Source organism: Topomyia yanbarensis, chromosome 1 (assembly GCF_030247195.1).
Source record: "Topomyia yanbarensis strain Yona2022 chromosome 1, ASM3024719v1, whole genome shotgun sequence".
Lineage (NCBI taxonomy): Eukaryota > Metazoa > Arthropoda > Insecta > Diptera > Culicidae > Topomyia > Topomyia yanbarensis.
Window position 1 is genome coordinate 128,718,404 of NC_080670.1, and position 19,461 is coordinate 128,737,864.

The window sequence follows — 19,461 nt, forward strand, 5'->3', positions numbered from 1 at the left end:
TTCAATTATATTCAAAGCCTGTATCTACACTATAATTAAGGAAATTCATGGTTATATCAGAAAAATATTTGGCTTATCTGGGTAATATGAGTTTGACGATGAAAATTTTCGAAAGAGACATTCCACGTGCGATATTTAAACTATTCGTATATTGAATTTTGAATGAAATATACGCTCAAAGACTGAAAGCTGAAGCCAGCAGGATTGGACTTGCCATCAACGTTTCGAAGACAAAATACATGAGAGGAAGAGGTTCTAGAGACGACAATGTGAACCTCCCACCCGAGTTAGGATTGACGGTGACGAAATCGAGATGGTCGACGAATTCATGTATTTGGGCTCACTGGTAACCGCCGACAATGATAACAGCAGAGAAATTCAGAGACGGATCTTGGCGGGAAATCGTGCCTACTTTGGACTCCGGAGGACGCTCCGGTCGAACAAAATTCGCCGCCGCACGAAGTTGATTATCTACAAGACGCTGATTAGATCGGTGGTTCTCTACGGCCACGAGACCTGGACTATGCTCGTGGATGACCATCGCGCCCTTGGAGTTTTTGAACGAAAGGTGTTGCGTACCATCTATGGTGGCGTGCAGATGGAAGACGGAACATGGCGCAGCCGAATGAACCATGAGTTGTATCAGCTGCACATTCGTTGTATTGGTACGAACTTTCATGAAAAATCACGGAACAAAGACCAAAAATATCCACAAATTAGATCCAGGAAAGGAAGTCTCCCAAAGTACCCACTCTCGATGGAGGATGCAACTAACTTATCGTGGTCCATATCTGGATATACTGACTAGTTTGAACCATTTCTTTTTCACAGTATTGGTTTGTACAGGACATATTTATCCATATTTCCTGCACGAGAATTCCGAACGAAACAATATGAAAGCTATAAGGATGAATGGAAAGAGACTGCATTACAATCAACTGAATGCACGGCTTTTATGCTATCGACATAGCCTAGACATTTCACACTATTTACTTCAATGCAAATAAAAATTTTGAAATATCTACCTGTCTCATTCACGAATCGCATTCTCCCTGTCGTTCTCTGTTCAAGGGGCTTGAAAGCACATGTGACCTTGTCTCACTTTACTATATTCAATTGCGCGTTAAAATACTGGACCAGTAAATTCTATTCTATACATAAATCTTTTTTTCGGGAATATGTGACCAAAAAGTAAACTTTGAATTCCAAAGCAAATTGAACGTTCCAGGTTCCTGATAAATAATTAAGGTCCAACAATAAAGTAGAAACACCAGATAATCTTAAAACGACGCCGTCAAGTAAAGAAGCATGAAAACAAAAAGAATAAAACCAAAAAAAGATGGAAGCCCTAGAAAGTCCATTGCATATTTTTCTCGAAAGATGGAATTTTCAAAAACATTTCAAAACTTTCTGATGCAATGGTTCTCAAATTCGTACAATCCGGTTTATTCATTTTGTTTATTCAAAAATGTTTTTAGCTTCAAATATATGACCATTTCATTTTAATTATTTCATACTGCATCTTTTTATTCGTTTTGTTCATCTGCTGTCATTTTTTTTATTTATTCGTTTCATTCTTTGGATTCACTCTGATCAGTTTATTCTTTTTGTGCATTTTACTCATATCTTATTTTATTCATTGTTTTCATTGTATGAATTTTATTAATTTTTTCCAGTTTATTCATTTTGTTCAGTTTCTTCATTTTAATAATCTTTCAATCATTTCATCCAAATAATTTATTTGATTCAATTTATTTCTTTATATTAATTTATAACCATTTACCATTGTTCGATTTTTCATTTTAATCAATGCATTTAATTCTGCTCATTTTCTTCTTTTTATTCATTTTATCACTTCAGCTCATTTTTTTATTTGATTCGCTTGTTTTATTTAGGCATTTCATTTATTTTTTTACTTTATTCATTTTGTTCATCAATTTTTTTATTCATTTGATCCATTTCATTAATTTGATTCATTGTATTCACTGGATGAATTGAATCAATTTAATTCATTTGATTAATTTAATTCATTTGATTCATGTGATTCATGTGATTCATTTGATTCAATTGATTCATTTGATTCATTTGATTCATTTGATTCATTTGATTCATTTGATTCATTTGATTCATTTGATTCATCTGATTCATCTGATTCATTTGATTCATCTGATTCATTTGATTCATTTGATTCATTTGTTTCATTTGATTCATTTGATTCATTTGATTCATTTGATTCATTTGATTCGTTTGATTCATTTGATTCATTTGATTAATTAGATTCATTAGATTCATTAGATTCATTAGATTCATCTGATTCATCTGATTCATTTGATTCATTTGATTCATTTGATTCATTTGATTCATTTGATTCATTTGATTCATTTGAATCATTTGAATCATTTGAATCATTTGATTCATTTGATTCATTTGATTCATTTGATTCATTTGGTTCATTTGATTCATTTGATTCATTTTATTCATATCTTTAATTTTATGCATTTCATGTTCAGTCATTCGTTTTATTTCATTCAATTTGTTGGTCTGAGTCAATTTAGTCTATTAATCTTGTAACTATTTCTAAATATAATCTTAATTTTTATTTAATAACCTAATCTAATTTGATTCGTGTATATTATAATTTTGATTTACATTAATTTTTCTACTCATTTTATGAATTTAAAAACCTATTATTTAATTTTTTGCTTTACTTTTTTATTTCGGTCGTTTTGTTGATTTCTATAATTTATTCAGTTTATTCGAGCTTTTATTCGTCCAAGACTAGAAACTGTTTTCATCCCACCTCTAGTTGGGTGCCTACTTCTCGTGAGTTCTGCAAACTAATCCAATAGTGAAATGTGTAAGAAATGTCTCATCTCACTGCTAGGTGGATTGAATCGGTTTTTATAATTAGAAATCATGCAGGAAGACCTGATATGACCGGCTCTCAGTTTTTCCCTACAGTCCATTGGTATTAAATGAAGAGGAAATTAAGGATGTAGGGCCCTATTCTCACAGTCACGTCACCTAGTAACTAAAAGAAAATTTCCTTCTAGTCACTAAGTGACGTGACTGTGAAAATAGGGCATCGGCAAATGGTGACTTGATAGAACGTAAGCAAAAAACTTGTCGCCGAAGAAGTTCACATAATTAACGAATTTCGCGCCAAATCGTATTCAGAGTTGGCAGCACCCTCTCAGATTCTAACGAAACTTTCTATACACGAAGACTTTGTCACAAAAAACCACTTTGCATATTTTGTTCTTCCAAAAATGATCTAGACTATCTTTTGAAAAGGGCCAAACTTTTTTTTTACCATTTTTTTTCAAATGGCTATAGCCTAAAAATGACAAATCCTCCAAAAAATTTTGTAGGAGTGGTTTTCACAAAATTAGTCAAATTTTCGAATAAAAATATTGAAAAAATTCTTCATTGACTCCTACACTGGAAAAAATCGATTTTAAAAATTTAAAGTCGATTTACAAAAAAAACCATTTTAGATTTGGATGACATCATGTTCCAAGATAGATAATTATGTTCCCTACCTACCGTCAAAAATTCAAGTTGGGTACTTTTAAGGAAAAAAAGTTATTTGAAAAAAACTTTCCCTTGTCCAAACAGAATTTTTTTCTTCGGTGTTTTTTGTATCGAAAACTAAACCAATGAAAGTCATAATCATCTCAGAATCCAATAATACTCAGTTTGTGAGAAGATATTGTCTAATTTAGCAACTTGGCATATTTTTATTAAGAGGTTAACTACTTTTTAATTTTTCATGAAATCGAATTTTTTATTACTTTATGTGAAAGTACAACTCCTTGAGAATGTTTTTCCAAAATTTTTATAAATATCCGAGAAACAGATCGAAATTTACAGCGCTTCCAAACGCGCTTTGTCTACCAAGAGCAGTGGTAATTTAAAATTTTAAACTCGATTATCTCGAAATGTCGTTTTACTAAAAATGGTTTTTCCGTGATCACGATTGCCGAAAAACTACTCAATCAATTTTCTTAGTTTTTTTTTCAATTGATCGTAGTTAATTTTTCTCGTACTTTAACGATTCTTTTTTATTCATAAATTTTTGTTTCGTGGATGATAATTTTTTAATGCAATTTTTAGAGCTTAAAACAGCTATTTTCACTAAAAACGTTCTCAAATGCAGGAAAAAAAATATTATTTATTCAACTAATCGTTAAGGTACGAGGAATACTCATATACTAACGGAATTTTTTGAGTTTTGGGATTTTAGATGATCTATTGGTCTCCAATCGTGATCACCGCAAACCTCTTAAATAAAACCTGTTTTAATCCACCTAGAGGTGCAATTGTGCCTTTCTCATTTCTCCAAACTCTGATTTAATAGCTGGTTCGTACAATATAACTTTATGGAAAAGTCTTTCATTCTTATTACACTTGGTAAGTATATATAAGAGCACCTTTTTGCATTCATCGCGGTATCGGTTTGAATCGGAGTTTTCTATGTGATCGACCTCCACAACCCGTAACTCCGGTGCTGGAAGTCGGATGGAGATGGAATTTAATATCAGTTTCTGGGGACGCAACACCTTTCATTTGAGACTAAGTTGAGCAAATCTAGCCATTTTCGAGAAACCAATATAACCGTTATTCTGACTTTGGATGCTTCCGGATCCGTCGATGGTGGCCAGTGTGGCCAAAGAGACTTTGAATGACTGTTGGGGACCTAGATCTACAAATTCAACAGTTGTGTTTACATTTTGGAAAAAAAATCACCTTTTTACATTCATTGCAGAATTCGTTAGAATCGGGATTTGCTGCGTGATCGTACACCTGTGTGCAAAATAATAGCACCGGTCGTAATTAAAATAATATGATAGCTTATAATTCTCATGTGAACAGTACACATGTGAACTAGTGCCGAATTATGATGAAGCGACATCTGCTAGTCAAAATTAAAGTATATATTTCAATACTTTCACAAATCACTAAACGTCAATCGTTCGTGTGTGATCAAAATACGTTTTCTTGCGTAGCAAAATAATAGCACCGTTTTAAAAAAGTGTGATCATTTAGTTGTTTCTTTGCAAATTAAAGCATATTTACTGAAAAACACATTGTAAAATGTTGTGTGATGTAATTCCAAACAAAATTAAGCATGATTTTTATTTTTATTTGTAGAAAATGGGTCGTGCAGCTCATTGCACTGCAAAAGAACGAGACATTATTCTTAAACTACTTTCCGAAGGAAAATCTTATCGATTCATCGGTGAAACTCTTGGATGTTCTAATAAAATGATTAGCAACGCAAAGAAATGGAGTGACAAAGAAGAAACACGCGGGCGTAAAAGGAAGCTTAGTTCATATGAAGTGAGAAAGCTGACGAGGTTTTCCAAAAACGACCCTTTTGCAACGTCTGTTCGTATAAAACAAGAACTGGTGCTTCCTGTCAGTACTTCTACGATCCGAAGAAGACTGTGCGAAGCTCAGCTTTTCGGTAGAAGTCCACGGAAAACACCTTTATTGCAACCGCGTCACCTGCAAAATCGCTTGAAATTTGCCAAAGAACATCTCAACTGGCCAATTGAAAAATGGCGCAACATTCTTTGGACGGATGAATCTAAGGTGGTTCTTTTTGGGTCGTCTGGACGAAGTCAATATATTCGAAGGCCAGAAAATGCTGCATATGATCCACGGTACACCGTGAAAACGGTAAAACATGGAGGAGCAAAAATTAATGTTTGGGCTGGTTTTTCATACTACGGTGTTGGTCCGATTTACTGGATAAAACCAATAATGAATGTGAAAGTGTATGTAGAAATAATGGAGAACATCATGCTGCCTTATGCTGAAGAAGAGATGCCACTAAAATGGGTAATGATGCAAGACAATGACCCGAAGCATACCAGTAAGCTCGCGAAGTCTTGGTTTTCTTCAAACAATGTTGAACTTATGGAATAGCCTGCTCAGTCCCCTGACTTAAATCCTATTGAAAACCTATGGACTGATATTAAACAGGCTGTTTTCAAAGCAAAACCATCAACTGTCCAGCAACTCTGGACGGTAGTGCGCGATTCATGGTACTCTATTCCTGTAAAACGATGCCAGGCCCTTGTCGATTCAATGCCACGACGATGTGCAGCGGTAATAACCGGAAAAGGTTATACAATAAACTATTAAACTTTCTTCGTGGTTTGCATGATGCGTTTCGCTCATATGGATTTAAAATATTCTGATTTCCCGTTTGGTGCTATTTTTTTGCTCAGCAAAAAAATAACATTGCTTCAGATTAAACAAATTATTTAACAACAACGTAACCATAAACAAAAAAATAAAATAACAATGAACTCAGCAAGTTGAAATAGTCAAAAATCAGTAGAGAATAAAAAGAAAATATGATAAAATTGTAATTTGTTCTAAAAACTTCATTTAACCTAGCAGTGGTGCTATTATTTTGCACACAGGTGTACGTATCACCCTGTAATTCAGGAACCAGAACTCGGATCCACACAAAATTCAACAGCAGCTGATGGACCTTTCATTTAAAATTAAGTTTGTCAAAATCGGTTCAGAAAATTCCGAGAAACCGACTTGGAAAAATCAACAAATTTTGTTTTGTAACCATACTCTTCAACTCGTAATTCGGAACAAGATGTCGGTTGAAAATGAAATTCAATAGCAACCTATGGAAATATTATACCTTTCATTTGAATTTTAGTTTGTAAAAATCGGTTCAGCCATCTCCGAGTAACCGATGTGGACATTTTGTTAACAAATCCGCACACACACACATACATACACACATACACATACACACATACATACATACACACATACATACACACAGATATTTTGCGATCTCGGCGAACTGAGTCGAATGTTGTATGAGACTCGGCCCTCCGGGCCTCGGTTAGAAAGTCGGTTTTTGGAGCAATTGCATAACCTTTCTATATAAGAAAGGCAAAAGAATAATATTTAATTAGCTTAATAAGCATGAGTTCAATGTTATCTTCATGTGATTATAATTTGCAAAGGTTGATGGAATGCGTTTGAACGTGTAGGGAATGGGGGTTTAGTAGAGTGGGTGTGGAGGATGCGTCAGAAATCCTTCATCTTATTTCGGTATACGGGGTGGATGAAGGAAATCTGGGCGTGAGGGTGATCCAAGAAGAGGGGAGTGATGATGGAGGGAGGTGTAAGGGCAAGGTGGGGAGGGGGGGGAAGGGGCGGCTACGCAATACTCAACTGCATATTTTGCCTTCCATTTGAGACTTGGTTTGAGAAAATCGGTTCAGTCATCACCGATGAACCGATGTGACTTTAATTGTGGAATATGCCCGGAATTCCGGACTTCCGGAATCGTCGATAGTGGACAATATATTCAAAGAATGTTTGATTGGCAATCAGTGATCTAGATCTACGATTAGAAGTAATTTGGTGACCATTTCAATAGTTTTTAGCCTCTGAGGTATTACGATTGTACCGATTTATATGGGAAATTCCAGTGTATCCTTACTAACACCCCTGTAACTCCGGAAGCAAGAGTCAGAACCGAATGAAATTCAGCAGTAGTCAATGGCATTACTGTATCTTTCATTTGAAATTAAGTTCGTAAAAATCGGTAGAGAATTCGTTGTGGAATGGGTGTGATATTAGCTTAGGAACTTGGTGGGTTCCCCGAGGGCGTCATGAACCGTCATAGGTGGCCAATGTGGTCAAAGCTGCTTTGATTGATCATTAGTGATCCAGACCCGCAAACTAGAGTAATGTTACATCAATTTTAATATGTTTTACATCATTTGAACATTATGGTGGTACCAGTTTATATGGGAATTTGCTGTGTGACCGCACTCTTCAACCCGTAACTCCGGAACCGGAAGTCGGATCAACTAAAAATTCAATAGCAGCTTATGGGAGCGTTATACCTTTCAGATGAAACTAAGTTTGCGAAAATCGGTTCAGCCATCTCTGAGAAAATTGTGTGAGTTTAAATGACACACACACACACACATACACACACACACACATACATACATACACACACAGACATTTGCCGATCTCGACGAACTGAATCGAATGGTGTATGATACTCGGCCCTCTGGGCCTCGGTTAAAAAGTCGATTTTTACAGTGATTGCATAGCCTTTCTTTATATGAGAAAGGCAAAAAGGGTTTTGAGGAAAAAGCCATAACTCCGCCAATCATCAATTTATTTTTATAAACTTATGCTCGTTTATTTTACTGAAAAATGTGCTACCAAAATATTATAAGTTTGATGTAATGAAATCATTGCTTTATTCCTTTACGTAAATTCAAATTTTCTTGATATTTTTATCACTAAAAGGTATGTAACCCCTTAATCAAGAATCCCATTGAAAAGATTTTATGTCGTTAAACAAATATTCCATTATTACTTTTTGCCTTTCTCATATAGAAAGGTTATGCAATCACTCTGAAAAACGTCAATCTAATCCCGGCCCGGAGGGCCGAGTGTCATATCCCATTCGACTCAGTTCGTCGAGATCGGAAAAAGTCTGTATGTGTGTGTGTATGTAAATGTGTGTATGTGTGTGTATGTGTGTGTGTATGTATGTGCGTATGTGTCAAATAATGTCGCTCATTTTTCTCAGAGATGGCTGAGCCGATTTGCCCAAACTTAGTCCCAAATGAAAGGTGCAACCTTCCCATCGGCTGCTATTGAATTTTGGATCGATCGGAATTCTGGTTCCGGAATTAAGGGTTTCAGAGTGCGGCCACACAGAAATTTCTCATATAAACTATAGGAAAAATTAAAAATAGAATTTTTATTTTTGATGCTAAATGTGTTCAAGGTGCATGAAACGTTGAGATTTGATGCAAACTCGAAAAAAAATTTGACGACAATTCAATTTTTTGGATTTTGGCACATTTTTGCCTTTCTCATATAGAAAGGTTATGCAATCACTCTGAAAAACGTTAACTTAATCCCGGCCCGGAGGGCCGAGTGTCATATCCCATTCGACTTAGTTCGTCGAGATCGGAAAAAGTCTGTATGTGTGTGTATGTGTGTATGTATGTGTGTATGTGTGTATGTATGTGTGTGTATGTATGTGCGTATGTGTCAAATAATGTCACTCATTTTTCTCAGAGATGGCTGAACCGATTTGCCCAAACTTAGTCTCAAATGAAAGGTGCAACCTTCCCATCGGCTGCTATTGAATTTTGGATCGATCGGAATTCTGGTTCCGGAATTACGGGTTTCAGAGTGCGGCCACACAGAAATTTCTCATATAAACTATAGGAAAAATAAAAATAGAATTTTTATTTTTGATGCTAAATGTGTTCAAGGTGCATGAAACGTCGAGATTTGATGCAAACTTGAAAAAAAATTTGACGACAATTCATTTTTTTGGATTTTGGCACATTTTTGCCTTTCTCATATAGAAAGGTTATGCAATCACTCTGAAAAACGTCAATCTAATCCCGGCCCGGAGGGCCGAGTGTCATATCCCATTCGACTCAGTTCGTCGAGATCGGAAAAAGTCTGTATGTGTGTGTATGTGTGTGCGTATGTGTCAAATAATGTCACTCATTTTTCTCAGAGATGGCTGGACCGATTTGCCCAAACTTAGTCTCAAATGAAAGGTACAACCTTCCCATTGGCTGCTATTGAATTTTGGATCGATCGGAATTCTGGTTCCGGAATTACGGGTTTCAGAGTGCGGCCACACAGAAATTTCTCATATAAACTATAGGAAAAATTAAAAATAGAACTTTTATTTTTGATGCTAAGTGTGTTCAAGGTGCATGAAGCGTCGAGATTTGATGCAAACTCGAAAAAAAAATTTGACGACAATTCAATTTTTTGGATTTTGGCACATTTTTGCCTTTCTCATATAGAAAGATTATGCAATCACTCTGAAAATCGTCAACCTAATCCCGGCCCGGAGGGCCGAGTGTCATATCCCATTCGACTCAGTTCGTCGAGATCGGAAAAAGTCTGTATGTGTGTGTGTATGTGTGTGTATGTATGTGCGTATGTGTCAAATAATGTCACTCATTTTTCTCAGAGATGGCTGGACCGATTTGCCCAAACTTAGTCTCAAATGAAAGGTGCAACCTTCCCATCGGCTGCTATTGAATTTTGGATCGATCGGAATTCTGGTTCCGGAATTACGAGTTTCAGAGTGCGGCCACACAGAAATTTCTCATATAAACTATAGGAAAAATAAAAATAGAATTTTTATTTTTGATGCTAAATGTGTTCAAGGTGCATGAAACGTCGAGATTTGATGCAAACTCGAAAAATAATTTGACGACAATTCATTTTTTTGGATTTTGGCACATTTTTGCCTTTCTCATATAGAAAGGTTATGCAATCACTCTGAAAAACGTCAACCTAATCCCGGCCCGGAGGGCCGAGTGTCATATCCCATTCGACTCAGTTCGTCGAGATCGGAAAAAGTCTGTATGTGTGTGTATGTGTGTGCGTATGTGTCAAATAATGTCACTCATTTTTCTCAGAGATGGCTGGACCGATTTGCCCAAACTTAGTCTCAAATGAAAGGTGCAACCTTCCCATCGGCTGCTATTGAATTTTGGATCGATCGGAATTCTGGTTCCGGAATTACGAGGGCGTCATGAACCGTCATAGGTGGCCAATGTGGTCAAAGCTGCTTTGATTGATCATTAGTGATCCAGACCCGCAAACTAGAGTAATGTTACATCAATTTTAATATGTTTTACATCATTTGAACATTATGGTGGTACCAGTTTATATGGGAATTTGCTGTGTGACCGCACTCTTCAACCCGTAACTCCGGAACCGGAAGTCGGATCAACTAAAAATTCAATAGCAGCTTATGGGAGCGTTATACCTTTCAGATGAAACTAAGTTTGCGAAAATCGGTTCAGCCATCTCTGAGAAAATTGTGTGAGTTTAAATGACACACACACACATACACACACACATACACACATAGATACACACACAGACATTTGCCGATCTCGACGAACTGAATCGAATGGTGTATGATACTCGGTTCTCCGGGCCTCGGTTAAAAAGTCGATTTTTACAGTGATTGCATAGCCTTTCTTTATATGAGAAAGGCAAAAAGGGTTTTGAGGAAAAAGCCATAACTCCGCCAATCATCAATTTATTTTTATAAACTTATGCTCGTTTATTTTACTGAAAAATGTGCTACCAAAATATTATAAGTTTGATGTAATGAAATCATTGCTTTATTCCTTTACGTAAATTCAAATTTTCTTGATATTTTTATCACTAAAAGGTATGTAACCCCTTAATCAAGAATCCCATTGAAAAGATTTTATGTCGTTAAACAAATATTCCATTATTACTTTTTGCCTTTCTCATATAGAAAGGTTATGCAATCACTCTGAAAAACGTCAATCTAATCCCGGCCCAGAGGGCCGAGTGTCATATCCCATTCGACTCAGTTCGTCGAGATCGGAAAAAGTCTGTATGTGTGTGTATGTGTATATGTATGTGTGTATGTGTGTGTATGTGTGTGTATGTATGTGCGTATGTGTCAAATAATGTCACTCATTTTTCTCAGAGATGGCTGGACCGATTTGCCCAAACTTAGTCTCAAATGAAAGGTGCAACCTTCCCATCGGCTGCTATTGAATTTTGGATCGATCGGAATTCTGGTTCCGGAATTACGGGTTTCAGAGTGCGGCCACACAGAAATTTCTCATATAAACTATAGGAAAAATTTAAAATAGAATTTTTATTTTTGATGCTAAATGTGTTCAAGGTGCATGAAACGTCGAGATTTGATGCAAACTCGAAAAAAAAATTGACGACAATTCATTTTTTTGGATTTTGGCACATTTTTGCCTTTCTCATATAGAAAGGTTATGCAATCACTCTGAAAAACGTCAACCTAATCCCGGCCCGGAGGGCCGAGTGTCATATCCCATTCGACTCAGTTCGTCGAGATCGGAAAAAGTCTGTATGTGTGTGTATGTGTGTGCGTATGTGTCAAATAATGTCACTCATTTTTCTCAGAGATGGCTGGACCGATTTGCCCAAACTTAGTCTCAAATGAAAGGTGCAACCTTCCCATCGGCTGCTATTGAATTTTGGATCGATCGGAATTCTGGTTCCGGAATTACGGGTTTCAGAGTGCGGCCACACAGAAATTTCTCATATAAACCATAGGAAAAATTAAAAATAGAATTTTTATTTTTGATGCTAAATGTGTTCAAGGTGCATGAAACGTCGAGATTTGATGCAAACTCGAAAAAAAAATTGACGACGATTAAATTTTTTGGATTTTGGCACATTTTTGCCTTTTTCATATAGAAAGGTTATGCAATCACTCTAAAAAACGTCAATCCAATCCCGGCCCGGAGGGCCGAGTGTCATATCCCATTCGACTCAGTTCGTCGAGATCGGAAAAAGTCTGTATGTGTGTATGTGTGTGTGTATGTGTGTATGTGTCAAATAATGTCACTCATTTTTCTCAGAGATGGTTGGACCGATTTGCCCAAACTTAGTCTCAAATGAAAGGTGCAACCTTCCCATCGGCTGCTATTGAATTTTGGATCGATCGGAATTCTGGTTCCGGAATTACGGGTTTCAGAGTGCGGCCACACAGAAATTTCTCATATAAACCATAGGAAAAATTAAAAATAGAATTTTTATTTTTGATGCTAAATGTGTTCAAGGTGCATGAAACGTCGAGATTTGATGCAAACTCGAAAAAAAAATTGACGACGATTAAATTTTTTGGATTTTGGCACATTTTTGTCTTTCTCATATAGAAAGGTTATGCATAGAGCTTCCATTTCCCGACGGTTTTCAGCTTCCCGTGATTCGGGAAATAAATAATAAATTTCCCGGGAAATCCCGGGATCCGGAAATATAGAAGAAAAATAAAAAGGGATATGATTTTCTTGAAAACAAAAGAATTAATTAAGTTTTCAAACTCGTTTGATTGCATGTGTATCTGTCCTAAAGCAGTTGTCAGAAGATGGCATTTTGGTGGCTTACACAATATTCAATCATTTGATAACTCGTCAATAAGTTTATGCAACTAAAACTTTTTCTTGACTATATGTATAATCGAAATTTTGGTAATTACGATTACGATTAGGATGATATAATAAACGCAGCTTCTGGAGTTACTGTCCAAAATTGGAATTCGTTGTTCTGATACGATGGAACGTGATCAATTTAATGCAAAGCACCTTCTTTGGTAATTTTGAATTAAATGATTGAGCTGCTTCAGGGTAGTGTGCAGTTACTTCCGATCAAAAGAGGAAAGTTTATATATAGAATCCATTTCCGTCACAGTAGGATCAGCATCATTTCGAATTAAGTGTGCATCAAGATCAAGCAGATAATGGACGAACTGTGCAGCGATGGATGCGAGCCTACCATCGATTTCCTATTACGGGCATTGCTTGATCGTATCCCTTCAAAAATCCTGCCTGTATCCTTGAAAGCGACATTCAAAGAGTTTGGATGCACATGATATTGGATAGATACAACGTTAGGTATTTCATTTCATACATCCAAAAATTTACAGATATTACAGTTACGGTATAACAAAAAAGACGAAATATACATTCGATGAACCGACCAAATATTGTTGCAGACGTTCTAGAAACATTCCTTATTTTAAATAGCGTTTGCTTTAATCATGATATCACTACAAACCATCCCAAGATTTCAAACAAACACACCGATTTTTTAAGAAAGTAACGCAATTTCCATTACTAATTTGATTGCAAGGCCATTCACTCAAGATCTAACTATTAAAATCAACTATAAAAAGAACTGTTAAAAAATCTGATCAATCTGCTCATCGGTTGCAGAGATATCGTGCGCATCACTAACGCTACTGTAAGGAAATGTTTCGGTACAACGGTCGGCAAATGAAAAAATCAACATTCTTTAGCAATGTTTTGAGTATGGAGTAAAAATAGAATTTTTATTTTTGATGCAACGGTCGGCAAAGTAATCCATTTTTAAATGAAAAAATCAACATTCTTTAGCAGTGTTTTGAGTATGGCTTGGACTATATACCTAAAAAAATCACGAAACATATCAGTGAGCCTAAAGATATATAGTCCATTGATCTGCAAATCAGTTGAAAAAGCACAATCTGCATTCACTGCTCACTCCAAATGTTTACCAATAAAGATATTTTCTACAGAATTTCATTCGCAGAACCTAAGTCTTTTGGAATAAATTAAAAATCTTTTTTCCCGGGATCTCCTTAAATCACCCCTCAGACCCTCACCCCATCCAGCCCTCATACCCCTCCCTTTCAACCCCATCATCTTTAAACCACCACTATATCACAAAGCATACCAATTTAAGCTGGGGAGTCGTTCGTTCATGGGACTTTCGCCCTCCTCACATACCCACCCCGCATGACAAAATGAGTTAGCAAGCAGATAACATTGATCTAATGCTGATTAGGCTAATGAAGTATGATATTTTTTTGTTTCAAGTGTTTCACCGTCGACACGTAGCTCATCAAGTTCGTGGCTGGCATGCCATTGTGTATAAGTGCAAAGTGTACTAAGAATATAATGGACATTTCCACAATTATGTTGAACATAAAAAGCCTCCGTGCCATAGTTTAGAGAAATGAGAAAGGCACAATTGCAACGCTAGGTGGATTAAAACAGGTTTTTTTTTATTTTTTTTAAGGTTGGACAGAGAATGCGCAAAACACGCAAACGAAAAAAGCAGCTCCCCTCCACACCGCATGCCAGATCCCCACAAAAATCAATCAGCGCATGTAGCATGTTGTTACAGTACTGCTGACCAACTCCCATGAAGACCCGACACACGGTGCGGAAAACACCGCCTCCCCCGTCCGCGAATTCCACCATCTCTCCGTCCAACCCCAATGCGCCTGTGCACGTTGACGAGGTCGACCGATAAATCGACACACAATGACTTCCAGTGCGAGCCGTGCCCACAAAGACTGCCGTTAAGCTGTTGAACAATGTCTGCAAACACAGCCCACAGAGAAAGTCAATCCACGGCGACCCGCCAATCGGCCACGCCAGTGCGCACAGGCCCTTAGCTGACTGTTGGTTTGGGCTGGTGCAGAGTATGAAATAACACAAAACATAAAAAAGGCCCATAAGCCCTCTCGGTCTCCTCGGGGCACCACTATCGAGGCATGTTTGCAGTACCGTCAAACCCGTCAACCTGCGAGAGGGAAGATGGCTGAAGGCTCAATTTATAAAAAAATTATCAAAAAATTTATTTCAGATTGTGATTGGAAACGTTCGGCTCACAGCTCATCGAAACCAGCTAAAGGTGCCAAGTAAGACGATGGCGAAGGCGCGTGGAATTTTATTTCCTTCCCATTTTTTTTCTAATTTCGCTAGCACGGGCGTTACTGAAAACAATAGCGATAGTAAAAGCGCCAGTCGAAAGCGAGATTTTCGCGGTACGACGAGCGATGATGAGGAGGATGTTTTCCGAGGATTTCCGGAGAGCTTGAGCTTGTGCGATCACCCCTGGCTGCTGCTCCGTTATCGATTTGGACTAGCTGAAGTTGCACAGAGAATAAGTAGATAATTATAATGCTTGGGAGTAGCGAAACATCTTTCAATGTGCAACTCCTGGTAATCCTAAAGTATTGATCAATACCGGCGCCGGCCAGGCCCGAACGTAGATCGCGGAAGGAAAGGGAAGGAATGGTTAGTCCGATACTTGCTTTTGCTAGAGGCCGTATATACTCCTGCGCACTCCACAAGTATCACAGGAGGAGGATATTTTGTTAGTAAGAGTATAGAAGTTGGATCACTTCTTCTTTACCGACGCCAGAGAGGTGACTTCACTATCTGGACTAGATATCGATCCACCAAACTCATAACCGGGGAGCAACGGTTTTACTTCCCTTCCCCGAAGGAAGACGTGGCCAGATTTTTTCACCTCAGAAAAATCTCAACGACCTCGGCTGGAATTGAACCCAGGCAAATTGGAATGAGTGGCGGTCACGCTTACCACTCAACCACCGGCGCCGTTTTTTCCGAGGATTTCCGGAGAGGATCATCAAACGTAGAAGTAAAAGATTAGACATTGATGATCAAATTAATTTGTTTCTGATGAACTACAGAAATACTTGTTTGTCGTCAAATGGCAAATTCCCATCAGAGAGCATATTTTCTTACAAAGTCAAAATGTTAATCGATTTGTTGAATCCCAAGTCTCATTACAAACAGCAATTAGCTGAACCACCACCACCAAGTGATAAACCGATACCAAAGATTTTTGAGCAGATTCAACCTAGTGAACCTGTAGATAAGTTGACGATGGGCGATGTGATTTATTACAAAAATCACAAATCCCAGGATTTCGCAAGATGGCTGAAGGCTCAATTTATAAAAAATATCAAAAAATTTATTTCAGATTGTGATTGGAAACGTTCCGCTCACAGCTCATCGAAACCAGCTAAAGGTGCCGTAGAAGACTTTTCGAGTCATCGAGTGATAAACGAAGAAAAATTCAAACTCCTACTCTAAGGAGGTCGAACAGATTGAAAAGAGCGAATACGGAAAAGAATTTTATCTATGCTAAGCGGTGAACTATTTTATTTTATCAAATTCTATTGCTATTGAATTTTACTATATTTTGTAAATAATTGTAAAAAAAGATGAAATAACCATTGAAAATTAAAATGAATTTATAAACATAAAAGGGGTAAGGATTGTTATGTATTGTCGAATGACCTAGTAATAAGCGAGTACCACAGTGTACGCAAGTATGCGTGAGGATACGATGAAGTAAATAAATATATTACAGACGGTTGCTGGGCGATCGTTCTCAGTCAAGACGGATACAGGTGTACACATTTTTTCTGTGTGTGAGTGCGGTTGTCATTTTTCTTTGATGAAGCCGAAAAAACAAGAGGATATGAAGAAGAAAAGCACAAACAGTTGACGTAGCGGGCCCTTCTGTTGCCATATGTTTTGTTTCGGTTCGGACATAGTTAATTTAACCGGTTCTTCTCGAGGTAAAATTGTCCATAAGTGTTCTAATCGATAGATCCGAAGCGAAGCTCGGCCTTTTCTCACTTTTCTTCGTGCGCCAATGAATCAGGATGCTCGTTCGGATGTTGATGTTTACTTCAAAGGCCCCGGCCGCCATGCTTAATTTTGCAAGTATAATACTAATTACACTCAAAAGTGTCAAATGTTCCCACCTTTCTCTCCATTTTGGTTCTCAGTTTAGTGTACACCATCAAAACATACGCGTGTTATCAATTGAAGAGAACTGTCCCTCAGTTTACATAGTTTACAGAACATATCCAATTTTCTGCACTTCTGCTAGAAAGTGCAACAACGGTGCAGTTTCATTGCACTCCACTACACCGGTGTCAATCAATCAAAAACCCCATAAGTGTCTGACACATGAGTTCTGAGTTTCAAGACAGTTGCGGCAAAATTAAGTGTTAAACACTTGAATCAAATGTGCGGATTGTTCGCAGTGTATTTATGGATGAATACACTGTTATTCAAAAAATCGCTGCAAAAAACGCATCTATAAAATTATTTTCTATTGCTGTATTTGTTTTGCTTCGATATATAATTAAGACCACTGCATTCGCTACATTTCTATGTGCACTTTACTGCCCATAAAAACATAAGAGTCCCATATTGAAAAACAGCAAGCCGAAAAAAACGTAAGAAATATCAGCCATGTCCTAATTTTTATATAAATGCGCAATAATATAACCTTCATCATACATTCCAAAATTGCAATTAGTTTCATAAGACTGTTTTATGATAACCATCATTTCTACCACGTTTCCTAGTTAGAAATGTGAGAAATTTGCTAAAAATTTATGTGACCAAATTAGTTTCATTAACGGGTAGCTATGACGTTAATGCGGATATTTCTAGAGAAAATTTTCAATAGGACGTAAGTAACATTGAGAGCCTCTCTTTATTTACTTTCTCTTTCGTTTATTACGACGTCATTACAACACTTTGTACTAATTTTCCAGTACATATCGAAAGCCGACGGTTTTTACTACAATATTATGCAAAGAGTGGAGTAGTAAATGTTGAAATGGCCGAGTAATGAACAGAAGAGAAAGACCTCAAAGAGAATCTCTCATTGTTACTTACGTCCTATTGAAAATTTTCTCTAGATTTATATGAATTTTATGACTGTCTAGTATGAGATGGTTTTGGAAAATTTCCCCTCAAAGTCATAAGACAAAATATTAATTTCACTTATAATCCTTGTCTGAAAGTCGTCGTTCTTAAGGAAATTCAATGCAAATTTTGCTTGGTGTTGCTAGCTTACCCACGAACTGCACAGAGCTTTTTCGAAAAAGCTTCGAATTACCTGCGCAACTGATCTCGTACGATGTCTATTATCTTATCAGTATAAGTTATTTATTTACTTATAAGAAATGATTGATACCAATTCACATCCATAGACATGTGTGCTCCTTTAATCAGCAAAATAAAAAAAATAAAAATATTCACTCTTAATGTTAACTATTAGCACTAAACGAAACTACTCTTCTTTGATCTGATGTAGTGTAAACTAAGCCAATAAAATCGCAAAATAACTTTTTAAGCTGGTATATTAACTTACTGCTTGATATTTTTAGAAATTTGCTGCATCCGATAGCGCTGATGTTTAATTTGTGTAGTACATTGTTCTTGTAGCAGTTCCAAATTTTCCAATGAATCTAAATAGCTTGTATTTGTTGCCTAAATAGAACAAAAATAAGTTTGTGCTTTTCGTGATAAAATGTTTGCCTGCTAGCTTTACCTCGAGATTTTTGTATTCGTTTGACAGCTCGGACCACTCTTTCACAAACTCATCTAAATCAATGTTCATCTTATTAATATAAAACTAAGCGTAAGGTCAAGTAGAAAATAATCTAACAGCGATAGAGCAAACCCTGCCAAACGTACACTTGGATAATCACAGATAAAATGCAAATTCTGTCATGATCAGGGCATCACTTCTGTGAACTTACCAACCAAAATATTCAGCAACCAAAAAGCTCACCAACCGAAAAGCTCCTATAATTATGGCCACCCAAGAGAAGAGACAACAGGCTTCTTGCTCTTCTTAATTTTATCTACCAGGCCCTGTCGTAATTCCAAAGACAACAAGCATCCATCGTTGCCAGATTCCATTTGCATGTTTTTCACAATTGCTGAAAATAATTGTACCTCAAATATCGACCCTCTGTCACGAATTCATAATACTAGCTGCATTTAAAAATTGAATTTTATGTTTATTCGCGTCTCTCTTAACAATACACGTAGTTCATTCAGGGTATTTATTCAATTTGCATGAAATGTTCATGTGTATGGAAAGTAGCCAAAATAAATTCAGCAGCACTGTTTTTCATCCCGTTTGAAAATATTATGAACGCTCTTGACTGGCAAAACGACCAATCAGAAGCTGGTTCAATATTGAGGTTAGGAGTGGATCAAATTGGCTACGCGATTGTCTTCTCTTCTCTTAGATGACCACCAC

The 19,461-nt window shown here is 36.9% G+C and overlaps 1 protein-coding gene across 1 annotated transcript in view; it reads right to left on the reverse strand.

Moving 5' to 3' along the window:
- Window positions 1-18,943, reverse strand: part of LOC131686594 (transmembrane protein 120 homolog) — a 294,184-nt gene extending 275,241 nt beyond the window's left edge. Inside the window, exons 1-2 of the mRNA XM_058970564.1 lie at window positions 18,742-18,943; window positions 18,562-18,680 (exon numbers count right to left, since the gene is read on the reverse strand). Of these exons, the coding sequence (XP_058826547.1) occupies window positions 18,562-18,680; window positions 18,742-18,810 (188 nt within the window). The 5' untranslated portion in view covers window positions 18,811-18,943. The remainder of the gene's footprint in view (window positions 1-18,561; window positions 18,681-18,741) is intronic.
- Between the last annotated feature and the right edge of the window lie 518 nt (window positions 18,944-19,461).